Consider the following 15233-nt stretch of genomic DNA (forward strand, 5'->3'; position numbering starts at 1 on the left):
CAATATCTGGAGGAGCCGTGGAGGTCAATATCTGGAGGAGGAGCCGTGGAGGCCAATATCTGGAGGAGGAGCCGTGGAGGCCAATATCTGGAGGAGGAGCCGTGGAGGTCAATATCTGGAGGAGGAGCCGTGGAGGTCAATATCTGGAGGAGCCGTGGAGGTCAATATCTGGAGGAGGAGCCGTGGAGGCCAATATCTGGAGGAGGAGCCGTGGAGGCCAATATCTGGAGGAGGAGCCGTGGAGATAGTGTGCTGCTCACGGAGACAAAGAATGGGTTTACAACTCCCTGTTGTGTATTGAGCGAGAATTGAGAACTTGAGCCCGGGGGACTGAGCCCCTGATTTAGAGCTTTCCGGTGATCACGCTCCTGGTAGCTCGTGTGTGTGGGGGCTCTGAGGGCTTCAAGCACACAGCCATGCTTGCACTTCACACCTGAGGGTCGCCGAGTACACCTCCTCCTTGACATACACCTCACTGAAGCCCACACGGAGCGAGCCTCTAACGTGCGCTAAATGGTTGAAAGGTGATTGACTGAAACACACAGTTAACACGACAATTACACCATAAACAAACACCCAATGAGTTCAACAATCAGTTATGTTTGTATGTATACTGGAGGTGGTCGTCCTGGTGGACAAGTCTGTCATTTATCTATCCCTGGCGACGACTCGTCTATCCCTGGCGATGATACTAACATTCTGCGTTGAATGGTGCTGGTACAGCCTGCTTGATGGGGTTGTGGGAGTTCTTCTACTCCCCATTCCGGCCCGAGGCCAAGCTTGACTTGTGAGAGTTTGGTCCACCAGGCTGTTGCTTGGAGCGACCCGCAGGCCCACATACCCACCACAACCCGGTTGGTCCGGCACTCCTTGGAGGAAACAATCTAGTTTCCTCTTGAAGATGTCCACGGTTGTTCCGGCAATATTTCTTATGCTCGCTGGGAGGACGTTGAACAGCCGCGGACCTCTGATGTTTATACAGTGTTCTCTGATTGTGCCTATGGCACCTCTGCTCTTCACTGGTTCTATTCTGCATTTTCTTCCATATCGTTCACTCCAGTACGTTGTTATTTTACTGTGTAGATTTGGGACCTGTCCCTCCAGTATTTCCCACGTGTATATTATTTTGTATCTCTCGTCTCCTTTCTAGTGAGTACATTTGGAAAGTTTTGAGATGATCCCAATAATTTATGTGCTTTAAATTATTTTTTTGAAATTTTGTGTCGGGAAACCGACACACACACACAAATAACACAGTCTCCCCTAGTCTATACTCCCTTCAGGATGGAAAATGGGAGACTCCGTGACGTCATCGACTTCGTGACGTCATCGAAGTCATCGTATATTTACATTATGAAACATTGTTAATAGATTAGTTTAGTATCTAGAGTTAACAAAAAAGTAATCAATAAAAATGAATATAATTATTTACACAGTATTGTAGCTAGGTTCCCTTGTTAATGTAAAATTACTTTGAGTGAGGAACCAGAGCATAAGGGCGTTACCCCGAGTGGGCAGGAAGGCGTCCATATACACAATAACAACAAACGGGACCAGCCTACCACGCTGTCTTAGAACTGGTGTAAACAACTAGACACCCCATTTACGTGTCAACACCAGCAACACAGCCTAACAACATCACAACAACGACTGTATCCGTCTACCAAGTATTGTTTATTATTCAAGTGCACTGTTTAATATTTTAATAGTAGATGGTTAAGTCGTAGGAGATCCCCAAAATACAACGTATGTGTACCCCATTACAACCCTCACAGTTCATGTCATACCTGTAATTGATATGTTTAGGGAACTCTGATTAATTCCTTGCATCCCATACAGGTAAATTGTGAGAGGAGCAGCAAGAATCTGTGCAGACAGTTGGTTCATACACATAATTAACTACTTGTTTGCCAAGCCTTGTCCTTCCCACCAGCCGCCATTACGTGGCACAAAGAGGCAGGGCCACACCCATCTTGAGGCTTCACCTACACGCCTTAGCAGGCCCCCCACAACAGGCTCAGCTAAGACATTTTAGTATAGCAGTAGTAGTAGTCATAATTACTTATAATTAAGTAGATTAGACCACCATATGTGGTACACTATATAATGAAATAACTAAAATAACAGATTTAAAGGTAAACAATTGGTAGTTTAAGAAGGAGCCATAACAAAGTGGTTTAGGCTACCAATTGTCCCTCCCAATAGTGTGTAAGAAGATTTCAGGCAGTTTACCAGTACATACAGTCCACTTAATTAATACTTACTTACTAAGAAAATAAATAAGACATAACTTTATTTTATTAAATCAATTTGAAAAAGAGAGATTAGCTGCCTGGAATTTCCCCACATTTTGCCTCGAGGGGCGAGTTTATTGGGCAGCGCCACTCATCTTGTGAGTAGACATACCGCCATAGCAGCATGTACAACACTCCCCAATAGGAAGAAAACCCGCTGGGTTGTTCATCCTGTCACTTGTACCCAGACACAGCTGGGACTTGCTTAACTGTCTCAAGTGAACAGCTCCTCAAACAAGAAGATTAACATCTGTCAACCCTTAAAAGCTTACGTTATCTTGCGGGTGCAAAATGGGGGAATCTTTTAAGAACAGTATCAATATTTGACAAATAGTGTTTTCCTAACTCAAACAATTTGAGGTTTATTATTCTAAACATATTTCTAATGTCTCTCAGGTGTTCACATTCACGTAGATAGTGGTCAAGGCGGTGTCCGTCACTCTCACCACAGATTCTGCAACTTCGCTGATCAACTGTTGTTTCCATTCCATATCTCCATGGATATTTGTATCCAAGACGGATTCTCGCTATTTCTGATTCTCTCCCTCGTCCTCCTCCTCTTCGGCCATAATGACTGGGATTGCCAGCTGCAACCATGTTGTACCATCGTACAGATTCACTGGTTTGTGCTTCTATCCTCCTTTCCTCAGTTACCTTGTCACGGTGATGTTGCCTGACAATACCTCTAATTTGTAGTAGAGTCTTGGGTATGAAGTATTCAATATGGTCTCCTTCAGCGCCTTCAGCAGCCAGCACATCTGCTCGTTCATTCCCACATATTCCAACATGGGAGGGGATCCACAGAAACTTGATGACTCTTCCCTGATTGGTAAGTACTCTCACAGCTCTCTTAATTTCAGCGACTATTGCAAGATTTTCTGCCCGATTTTTACTAAGGCTTTGCAGTGCTGCTTTTGAATCGGTGACAATCACTGCACCATTAGTGTTCTGTTCAAGAAACCTTAACGCCATAACAATGGCAGTTAGCTCTGCTTGCGTTGAAGAGGCATAGTTCTCAATACGCGCTTTTTCTTCATTTCTGCGTTGGAAAGCATTATCCTTAATTACCGTGTATGCTGCACCAGCCCTGCCATTGACAGGATTTGATGACCCGTCAGTGTAGATTTGATATAGTTCATCTCTGGCTTCTTAATAAATTTTCTCACGATACTTGTGCCTCATTTCTTGTGGTATCATGTTGAACTTTTTGTTGCCATTTCATTGATGATAATCTTTCATGAGTCATCCTCCCAGGGAGGTAACATCTCTACAGGCAGGAGCTCACGGACTTGCTCAAGCAGGTGTAGGTATCGCGTCTATGTATGCCGTAAAACCTTGAAATTATTCACAGCCACACAGGGGGGTGTGACACAGCCACACACGGGGGTGTGACACAGCCACACAGGGGGGTGTGACACAGCCACACAGGGGGGTGTGACACAGCCACACAGGGGGGTGTGACACAGCCACACAGGGGGTGTGACACAGCCACACTGGGGTGTGACACAGCCACACTGGGGTGTGACACAGCCACACAGGGCGCTGGGCGAAGTGGCTCTACAATCCCCCCAAAAAATATAACTGGCCGTAATTCCCCGCTTCTTATAACTTGTAATAAAGTTGTCACATCTTGGTATAACTTTATGACGTATTAGAAAGTTGTTACAACATGCTATACTGGTAGTTGCAACTTGTTAGGTGTTTAAAAAAGTGTTTGAACGTTATAGGAACGTCGTACACTTCGAGTTTTTTGGCGGGAAGGTTTCCCGCCAAAACCAAGCTTCAGTGTGTACACCGGTGATGGCGGAGGCGCGCGTCTGCGGGAGTCAACAGGCAGTGTCTGCCGCCCTCAGGGGCAGACGCTCACCTGCTCCGCCCTCCACTCAACGGATTAATTAAAGGTAAACGTGACTTGAAGTAACTTGGTAGCCTGGGGCTCTCAGGGGGGGGGGTAGAAGGGTCTACCACCTGCCAGGGGGGTGGTAGAAGGGTCCACCACCTGCCAGGGGGGGTGGTAGAAGGGCCCACCACCTGCCAGGGGAGGTGGTAGAAGGGCCCACCACCTGCCAGGGGGGTGGTAGAAGGGCCCACCACCTGCCAGGGGGGTGGTAGAAGGGCCCACCACCTGCCATCTAGAACCTCATGGCAAACCTATGAGCTAGATCTCAACCCGAGACACCCAGCAAGGTGTAGTACACAGACAAGGAACACCTGCGTCACGGTGATAACACTCAACCGCTTCCTGCCTCGTCCCTTCGGGGAGATAACACCCACAGATACCGGAGACTAACGACCCATTAACCTCCTCAGTCTCCTGGTGTTATCTGGTCTCGTGGAAGACGGGCTGGGTCCCGGCCTCGTGGGTGTCACGCCACGCACTCGCGTGACCACCTCCACCTCACTCACGCACCCACACGCACCACCTCAACCCTCCCCTGTGGCAGGGGGCTCTACCTGTGCCTGAAGGGCGTGTTGTCTGAGGTAGAGGGGGAGTGCTTGTGGACGTGCAGGGGAGGAAGCGTTGTACTTGTGACAGGGTAAAAAAGGTGGAGACGTCTTTTAGAAAGGGGATTGGCTTGAGGGCCTGGCAGTGGCACTATGTGGGGTCTAGGGGGTGGCACTATGTGGGGTCTGGGGGCCTGGGGGTGATACTGTATGGAGCCTGGGGGTCTGGGGGATGGCACTATATAGGGTCTAGGGGGTGGTACTATATGGGTCTGGGGGCCTGGCAGTGGCACTATATGGGGTCTGGGGGCCTGGCAGTGGCACTATATGGGGTCTGGGGGCCTGGCAGTGGCACTATATGGGGTCTGGGGGTGGCACTATATGGGGTCTGGGGGCCTGGCAGTGGCACTATATGGGGTCTGGGGGCCTGGGGGTGGCACTATATGGGGTCTGAGGGCCTGGCAGTGGCACTATATGGGGTCTGGGGGCCTGGCAGTGGCAATATATGGGGTCTGGGGGCCTGGGGGCCTGGGGGTGGCACTATGTGGGGTCTGGGGGCCTGGGGGTGGCACTATGTGGGGTCTGGGGGCCTGGGGGGGTGGCACTATATGGGGTCTGGGACTGGCACTATATGGGGTCCTGGGAGTGGCACTACATGGGGCCTGGGGGTGGCACTGTGGGGTCTGGGGTCCTGGGAGTGACACTCTATGGGGTCTGGGGGCCTAGGGGTGGCAGTATGGGATCTGGAGGCCTGGGAGTGGCACTCTATGGGGTCCTGGGAGTGGCACTCTATGGGGTCTGGGGGCCTAGGGGTGGCATTCTATGGGGTCTGGGGGCCTAGGGGTGGCAGTATGGGGTCTGGGGTCCTGGGAGTGGCATTCTATGGGGTCTGGGAGCCTAGGGGGTGGTACTCTATGGGGTCTGGGGGCATGGGGATGGTACTGTATGGAGCCTGGGGTCTGAGTGGCACTAAATTGGGTCTGGGGGCACTGGGGTAGTACTCTATGGGGCATGTGGGCTTGGAAGTGGCACTCCATGGGGTCTTGGGGCCTGCGGTGGTATTCTCTGGGGTCTGGGGACCTAGGGGTTACACTCTATGGGGTCTGACCTGGAAAAGGCTTATGACACGACTTGGAGATACCATATTCTGTCCCAACTTCGTTCTTTTGGCCTTCGTGGTAATCTCCCTCTCTTCCTTCAAAGCTTTCTCTCTCGTCGTACCTTTCGAGTCAGGCTTGGTGCCACTCTCTCTGCCTCTTTTCAGCAATACGAAGGTGTGCCCCAAGGTAGTGTTCTGAACACTACTCTTTTTCTGGTTGCCCTCAATGGTCTCCTTTCCTCCCTTCTGGCATCATCTCCGCTCTTTATGTTGATGATCTTACTCTTTGCTGTCAGGGTGATGATTCGCCTCTCCTTCAACGGCGGCTTCAACTTGCGATTGATGCCGTGTCATCTTGGGGCACCAATCATGGCTTCAAGTTCTCTACGTCTAAGACTTGTGCCATGACTTTTACTCGGAAGCGTGTTGTTCTTCGTCTCTCTTTGTCACTTTATGGTCGCCCTCTTGAATACAAAGATTCCGCGAAGCTTTTGGGGTTATTCTTTGACACTCGTTTGTCTTGGTCGCCCCATGTCTCTTACCTCCGTGTTGAATGCTCTAAGGCCCTTAACCTACTTAAGGTTTTGTCCCATACTTCTTGGGGAGCGGATAGGCGCACGCTCCTCTATTTGCACTCCTCTCTCGTCCTGTCTAAGCTCGATTATGGTTGCCCTGCTTACTCTTCTGCTTCTCCTACTCTTCGCCGTCTTGATCCTTTGCACCATACTGGGTTGCGCCTCAGCTCTGGTGCTTTTCGTTCCACTCCTACCCTCAGCTTGTATGTTGACACTGGCTTCATGTCTCTCCAGGACCGCCGTGATCGCTACAGTCTTCGCTATCTTGCGCGGTCCTTACAGCATCCTCACTCTCGCCTCTATCGTGCTTTAACTTTTACCCCTCCTGTAGTTCCTGTTCCTCTTCACCACCTTCCTCTTTCTGACCGTTTGTCTCGCTTACAAGATTCTCTTTCGGTTCGTATTACCAATATTTCTCCTCATGTTGTTCCGTCCTTGCCCCCGTGGAGGGTCCCCCTTCCCATATTTTGTACTTCTCTAACCCGCATCACTAAAGCTTTTACCCCTCCTACAGTTCTGAAACGCCTCTTCCTTGAGCACTTTTCTTCTCACTCCTGCTCCATTTCTGTCTTCACCGACGGGTCAAAGTCTGCTGACGGTGTGGGCTACTCTGTTGTTTTTCCTGACCACACTTATGTGTCGCCTTCCTCCGGAGACTAGCATCTTCACAGCAGAAGTCTATGCTATTCTCTATGCTCTTCGTCTCCTCCTTCGTGGTGGTAGTGCCCTCGTGGCTTTAGGGTCCTTTAATCCGGTCCACCCTGTGGTCATCGAGATTCAACATTGGCTGTTTCTTATCTCCTGTAAATTTAAGTCGGTTGCGTTTTGTTGGGTTCCCAGCCATGTTGGTGTCTCTTTAAATGAGCGTGCGGATGCTGCCGCTAAGGACGCTATCCGCACTTGTCCCATCTCCCATAAAGGTGTTCCTTATTCTGACTTTTACCCGGTTATTCATGCCTCCATCCTTGCTCGCTGGAAGAGTTGTTGGTCTTCTGTTCTTGGTAACAAACTGCGTACTCTTAAGAGTTGTGTGCCCCGGTGGCCTTCCTCCTGCCACCGTAACCGTCGGTGGGAAACGGCTCTGGCTAGGTTACGTATTGGCCATACCCGTTCAACCCACGGTCACTTGATGGAGCGCCGTCCTGCTCCTTATTGTCCTAATTGCATTGTCCCTCTTACAGTCGTGCATATCCTTGTTGAATGTCCTGACTTCCAGGACGAGCGTGTGTCTTTTTTCCCGACCGTCCCCCGCGGTCATTTGTCACTTGATAGAATTCTTGGCGACTCGGATACTTTTGATATCGTTCGCCTGTTCGCCTTATGCGTTTTTGTTCTCGTATTGGCATCCTTGGTGATATTTAGCGCCCTCTGATTATTCCGCACATTTGATGGTGCTACACAGCCTTCCCGGTTTGGTGCCTTTTATTGATAATTACTTTCTATATGGGGTCTGGAAGCCTGGAGGTGGCACTGTATTGGATCTGGGGGCCTGGGGGTGGCACTATATAGCGTCTGGGGGCCTTGGGGTGGCACTATATGGGGTCTGGGGGTGGTACTATATGGGGTCTGGGGACCTAGGGGAGGAACTATATGGGGTCTGGGGGGGGGGGTGACACTATATGGGGTCTAGGGGTGGTACTATATCGGGTCTGGGGGCTTCGGGGTGGTACTATATATCATCTAGAGCCTGGAGGTGGTACAATATGGGGTCTGGGGGCCTGGGGTGGCACTATATGGAGTCTAGGGGCTGTTTATATGGGGTCTGGGGCCCTGGGGGGTGGTACTATATGATGTCTGGGGTGCCTGGGAGTGACACTATGGTGTCTGGTTGTCAGGGGGTGAAATAATTTGAAAAAAAATAGGTGCAGAAAATCAGAATTCGGATAAAAAATCACGCTCGGGAGAACGGGATTTTTGTCAAATTTCCGACATTTCAGATATTTTGAAAACTGCAAGGGAGTTTAAGCAAAATATGACCCATCACCACTTTCAGTAATTGGCATATTTTCAGTATAAAAAGTCGTAATTTGAAAATGAAAATAGGTGCAGAGAGTCACAATTCGGCTCAAAAATTAGGCTCAGGAGTCAAATTTCTGACATTTCTGATATTTTGAAAACTGCAAGGGGGGGGGGAGAGGTTTAGCCAAAATATGACCCATTGCCGTTTTCAGTAATTGGAACATTTTCGGTATAAAAATTCGAAATTTGAAAATTAAAATAGGTGTAGAGTTAGAATTCGGCTCAAAAATTATGCTCAGGAGTCTAATTTCCGACATTCCAGATACTTTGAAAACTGCAGGGGGGTTTGTGCAAAATATGATCTACGCAGTTTTCAGAAATTAGCATGTTTTCGGTATAAAAACTCGTATTTTGAAAATTAAAATAGATGCAGAGAGTCAGAATTTGGCTCAAAATTCACGCTCAGGAGTCAAATTTCCGACATTCCAGAAATTTTGAAAACTGCAGGGAGGGTTGGGCAAAATATTACCAATCCTCGTTTTCAGTAATTGGCATATTTTCGGTATAAAAAGTCGTAATTTGAATATGAAAATAGGTGCAGAGAGTCAGGATTTTGCTCAAAAATCACGCTCAGGAGTTAAATTTCTGACATTTCTGATATTTTGAAAACTGCAGGGGGGGGGGGGGGGTTTGGCCAAAATATGACCCACTGCCGTTTTCAGTAATTGGAGCATTTTCGGTATAAAAAGTCGTAATTTGCAAATTAAAATAAGTGTAGAGAGTCGGGATTCGGCTCAAAAATCACGATCAGGATTACAATTACTGACATTTCAGATATTTTGAAAACTGCAGGGAGGTTTGGGCAAAATATTACCAATCCTCGTTTTCAGTAATAGGCATATTTTCGGTATAAAAAGTCGTAATTTGAAAATGAAAATAGGTGCAGAGAGTCAGCATTCGGCTCAAAAATTATGCTCAATAGTCAAATTTCCGACATTTCAAATATTTTGAAAGCTGCATGGGGATTTGGGCAAAATATTACCAATTCTCGTTTTCAGTAATTGGCATATTTTCGGTATAAAAAGTCGTAATTTGAAAATGAAAATAGGTGCAGAGAGTCAGAATTCAGCTTAAAAATCAGGATTGGGAGTCAAATTTCCCACATTTCAGATATTTTGAAAACTGCATGGGGGTTTGGGCAAAACATGACCCATCGCCATTTTCAAAATTTGGCATATTTTAGGTATGAAAAATCCTGTCCATCCGGTGGTCATCGAGATGCAACATTGGCTGTTTCTTATTTCTAGTAAATTTAAATCAGTAGAGTTTTGCTGGGTTCCCAGCCATGTTGGTGTTTCTTTCAATGAGCGTGCGGATGCTGCCGCTAAGGAAGCTATCCGTTCTTGTCCCATCTCCCGTAAAGTTATTCCTTATTCCAACTTTTATCCTGTTCTTCATTCTTCCATTCTTGCCCATTGGCAGGGTTGTTGGTCCTCTGTGGTTGGTAACAAGCTGCGTACTCTCAAACGTAGTGTGTCCCCGTGGCCATCCTCCTACCACCGTAACCGGCGGTGGGAAACTGCTTTGGCGCGGCTGCGGGTTGGTCATACCCGCTTAACCCACGGTCACTTAATGGAGCGCCGCCCTGATCCTTATTGTCCGAATTGCGTTGTCCCTCTTACAGTTGTGCATATACTTGTTGAATGTCCTAACTTCCAGGACGAGCGTGTGTCATGCTTTCCGACTGTCCCTCGCGGTCACTTGTCCCTCAATAGAATTCTTGGTGACTCGGATACTTTTGATATCGTTCGCCTTATGCGTTTTTGTTCTCGTATTGGCATTCTTGGTGATATTTAGCGCCCTCTGATTATTTCGCACTTTGATGGTGCTACACAGCCTTCCCGGTTTGGTGCCTTCTTTTGATAATTACCTTACCTAGGTATGAAAAGTCAAAATTTGAAAATTAAAAAGGGTGCAGAGAGTCATAATTCGCCTCAAAAAAACACGCTCAGGAGTCAAATTTCCGACATTTCAGATATTTTGAAAACTGCAGGGGGGTTTGGGCAAAATATGACCCAAAATATATATAGTGCCACTGCCAGGCCCCAAACCCCCATATAGTGCCACTACCAGGCCCCCAGATCCCATATAGTGCCACTACCAGGCCCCCAGACCCCATATAGTGCCACTACCAGGCCCCCAGACCCCATATATTGCCACTGCCAGGCCCCAGACATCATATATTGCCACCCCCATGCCCTCAGACCCCATATAGTGCCACTACCAGGCCCCAGACCCCATATATTGCCACTACCAGGTCCCCAGACCCCATATAGTGCCACTGCCAGGCCCCCAGACCCCATATAGTGCCACTGCCAGGCCCCCAGACCCCATATAGTGCCACTACCAGGCCCACCAGACCCCATATAGTGCCACTGCCAGGCCACCAGACCCCATATAGTGCCACTACCAGGCCCCAGACCCCATATATTGCCACTACCAGGCCCATCAGACCCCATATAGTGCCACTGCCATGCCCCCAGACCCCATATAGTGCCACTACCAGGCCCCCAGACCCCATATAGTGCCACTACCAGGCCCCCAGACCCCATATAGTGCCACTACCAGGCCCCCAGACCCCATATAGTGCCACTGCCAGGCCACCAGACCCCATATAGTGCCACTCCAGGCCCCAGACCCCCATATAGTGCCACTGCCAGGCTCCCAGACCCCATATAGTGCCACTACCAGGCCCCCAGACCCCATATAGTGCCACTGCCAGGCCCCCAGACCCCATATAGTGCCACTACCAGGCCCCCAGACCCCATATAGTGCCACTGCCAGGCCCCCAGACCCCCATATAGTGCCACTACCAGGCCCACCAGACCCCATATAGTGCCACTCCAGGCCCCCAGACCCCCATATAGTGCCACTGCCAGGCCCCCAGACCCCCATATAGTGCCACTACCACGCCCACCAGACCCCATATAGTGCCACTCCAGGCCCCCAGACCCCCATATAGTGCCACTACCAGGCCCCCAGACCCCATATAGTGCCACTACCAGGCCCCCAGACCCCATATAGTGCCACTGCCAGACCCCCAGACCCCATATAGTGCCACTCCAGGCCCCCAGACCCCATATAGTGCCACTCCAGGCCCCCAGACCCCATATAGTGCCACTGCCAGGCCCCCAGACCCCATATAGTGCCACAGCCATGCACCCAGACCCCATAGTGCCAGTGCCAGGACCTCAGACCCCATACAGTGCCACCCCCATATCCCATATAGTGCCAGTGCCAGTCACCCAGACCCCATATAGTGCCAGTGCCAGGCCTCCAGACCCGATATAGTGCCACTCTCTGGCACCCAGACCCCATATAGTGCCACTGCTAGGCCCCCAGATCCCATATAGTGCCACTCCAAGGCCCCTTGACCCCATATAGTGCCAGTGCCAGGCTCCCAGACCCCATATAGTGCCAGTGCCAGGCCCCCAGACCCCATATAGTGCCACTCCCAGGCCCCCAGACCCCATATAGTGCCACTCCCAGGCACCCAGACCCCATATAGTGCCACTGCTAGGCCCCCAGATCCCATATAGTGCCACTCCAAGGCCCCCTGACCCCATATAGTGCCAGTGTCAGGCTCCCAGACCCCATATAGTGCCACTCCAAGGCCCCCTGACCCAATATAGTGCCAGTGCCAGGCTCCCAGACCCCATATAGTGCCAGTGCCAGGCCTCCAGACCCCATATAGTGCCACTCCCAGGCCCCCAGACCCCATATAGTGCCAGTGCCAGGACCTCAGACCCCATATAGTGCCACCCCCAGACCCACTATAGTGCCAGTGCCAGGCACCCAGACCCCATATAGTGCCACTACCAGGCCCCCAGACCCCATATAGTGCCACTCCCAGGCCCCCAGACCCCATTCAAAATATTTCGAGATTCAAAATATCCGAAATGTCGAAAATTTGACTCCTGAGCGTTATTTTTGAGCCGAATTCTGACTCTCTGCACCTTTTTTCATTTTCAAATTGCGACTTTTTATACCGAAAATAGGCCAATTACTGTAACGGCGATGGGGTCATCTTATGCCCAAACCCCCCTGCAGTTTTCAAAATATCTGAAATGTCGGAAATTTGACTCCTGAGCATAATTTTTGAGCCGAATGCTGACTCTCTGCACCTATTTTAATTCTCAAATGTCGAATTTTTATACCGAAAATGCTCCAATTACTGAAAACGGCGATGGGTCATATTTAGCCCAAATCCCCATGCAGTTTTCAAAATATTTGAAATGCCGTAATTTGACTCCTGAGCGCGATTTTTGACCCGAATTCTGAATCTCTGCACCTATTTTCATATTACTACTTTTTATACGGAAAATATGCCAATTACTGAAAACGGCGATGGGTCATATTTTGCCCAAACCCCCCTGCAGTTTTCAAAATATCTGAAATGTCGGAAATTTGACTTCTAAGCCTGATTTTCTTTAGCCGAATTCTGACTCTCTACACCTATTATCATTTTCAAATTACGACATTTTATACCGAAAATATGCCAATTACTGAAAACGGGGATTGGTCATATTTGGCCCGAAACCACATGCAGTTTTCAAAATATCTGAAATGTCGGAAATTTGACTATAGAGCGTGATTTTCGAGTCGAATTCTAACTCTCTGCACCTATTTTTATTTTCAAATTACGACTTTTTATACCGAAAATATGCTAATTACTATAAACGGCGATGGGTCATATTTTGCCCAAATTACCCTGCATTTTTCAAAATATTTGAAATGTCGGAAATTTGACTCCTGCGCGTGATTTTTGAGGCGAATTCTGACTCTCTGCACCTATTTTCATTTTCAAATTGCGACTTTTTATACCGAAAATAGGCCAATTACTGAAAACGACGATGGGTCATATTTTGCACAAACCCCTTTGCAGTTTTCAAAATATCAGAAATGTCAGAAATTGGACTCCTGAGCGTAATTTTTGAGCCGAATCCTGACTCTCTGCACCTATTTTCAAATTCAAATTACGACTTTTTCTACCGAAAATATGCCAATTGCTGATAACGGGGATTTGGTCATATTTTGCCCAAACCCCCCTGCAGTTTTCAAAATATCTGAAATGTCGGAAATTGGACTCCTGAGCGTAATTTTACAACCGAATTCTGACTCTGTGCACGTATTTTTATTTTCAAATTACGACTTTTTATACCGAAAATGTGCCAATTACTGAAAACGGCGATGGGTCATATTTGGCCCAAACCCCCCTGCAGTTTTCAAAGTATCTGAAAAGTCGGAAATTTGACTCCTGATCGTGATTTTTGAGCCAAATTCTGACTCTGCACCTATTTTAAATTTCAAGTTACAACTTTTTATATCGAAAATATGCAAATTACTGAAAACCGCGATGGGTCATATTTTGCCCAAACCCCCCTGCAGTTTTCAAAATATCTGAAATGTCGAAAATTTGACTCGTGAGCGTTATTTTTGAGCCGAATTCTGATTCTGTGCCCCTATTTTCAATTTCAAATTACGAATTTTTATACCGAAAATATACCAATTACTGAAAACGGCGATTGGTCATTTTTTTCCAAAACCCCCCAGCAGTTTTCAAAATATCTGAAATTTCAGAAATTGGACTCCTGAGCGTGATTTTTGAGCCGAATTCTGACTCTCTACACCTATTTTCATTTTCAAATTACGATTTTTATACAGAATATATGCCAATTACTGAAAACATCAATGGGTCATATTTTGCCCAAACCCTCCTGCAGTTTTCAAAATATCTGAAATGTCAGAAATTGGACTCCTAAGCGTGATTTTTGAGCCGAATTCTGACTCTCTGCACCTATTTTCATATTACGACTTTTTATACGGGAAATATGCCAATTACTGAAAACGGCGATGGGTCATATTTTGCCCAAACCCCCCTGCAGTTTTCAAAATATCAGAAATGTCGGAAATTTGACTCCTGAGCGTGATTTTTGAGGCGAATTATGACTCTCTGCACCCTTTTTCATTTTCAAATTTCGAATTTTTATACCAAAAATGCTCCAATTACGGAAGACGGCAGTGGGTCATATTTTGCCCAAACCCCCCTGCAGTTTTCAAAATATCAGAAATGTCAGAAATTTGACTCCTGAGCGTGATTTTTGAGCCGAATTCTGACTCTCTGCACCTATTTTCATTTTCAAATTACAACTTTTTATATCGAAAATATGCCAATTACTGAAAACGGGAATGGGTCGTATTTTGCCCAAACCCCCCTGCAGTTTTCAAAATATCTGAAATGTAGGAAATTTGACTCCTGAGCGTGATTTTTGAGGCGAATTATGACTCTCTACACCTATTTTCATTTTCAAATTACGACTTTTTATACCGAAATTATGCCAATTACTGAAAACGGGGATTGGTCATATTTTGCCCAAACCCCCCTGCAGTTTTGAAAATATCTGAAATGTCGGGAATTCGACTCTTGAGCATAATTTTTGAGCCGAATTCTGACTCTCTACACCTGTTTTAATTTTCAAATTCCGAATTTTTATACCGAAAATGTACCAATTACTGAAAAAGGCAGTGGGTCATATTTTGCCCATACCCCCCCCCCCCCCCCTGCAGTTTTCAAAATATCTGAAAAGTCGGAAATTTGACTCCCAAGCCTAATTTTTGAGCGGAATTTGGACTTTCTGCGCCTATTTTCATTTACAAATGACTTTTTATACAGAAAATATGCCAATTACTGAAACCATGATGGGTCATATTTTGGCCAAACCCCCCTGCAGTTTTCAAAATATCTGAAATGTCGAAAATTTGACTCCCAAACCAGATTTTTGAGCCGAATGCTGAGTCTCT

The 15233-nt window shown here is 47.5% G+C and overlaps 1 protein-coding gene across 1 annotated transcript in view; it reads right to left on the reverse strand.

Annotated features, from left to right (window-relative positions):
- Positions 1 to 402: 402 nt before the first annotated feature.
- Positions 403 to 15233, reverse strand: part of LOC138354373 (tubulin polyglutamylase complex subunit 2-like) — a 73539-nt gene continuing 58708 nt past the window's right edge. Inside the window, exon 4 of the mRNA XM_069308548.1 lies at positions 403 to 532. Within this exon, the coding sequence (XP_069164649.1) occupies positions 403 to 532 (130 nt within the window). The remainder of the gene's footprint in view (positions 533 to 15233) is intronic.

The sequence above is a fragment of the Procambarus clarkii genome, chromosome 62 (assembly GCF_040958095.1).
Source record: "Procambarus clarkii isolate CNS0578487 chromosome 62, FALCON_Pclarkii_2.0, whole genome shotgun sequence".
Classification (NCBI taxonomy): domain Eukaryota; kingdom Metazoa; phylum Arthropoda; class Malacostraca; order Decapoda; family Cambaridae; genus Procambarus; species Procambarus clarkii.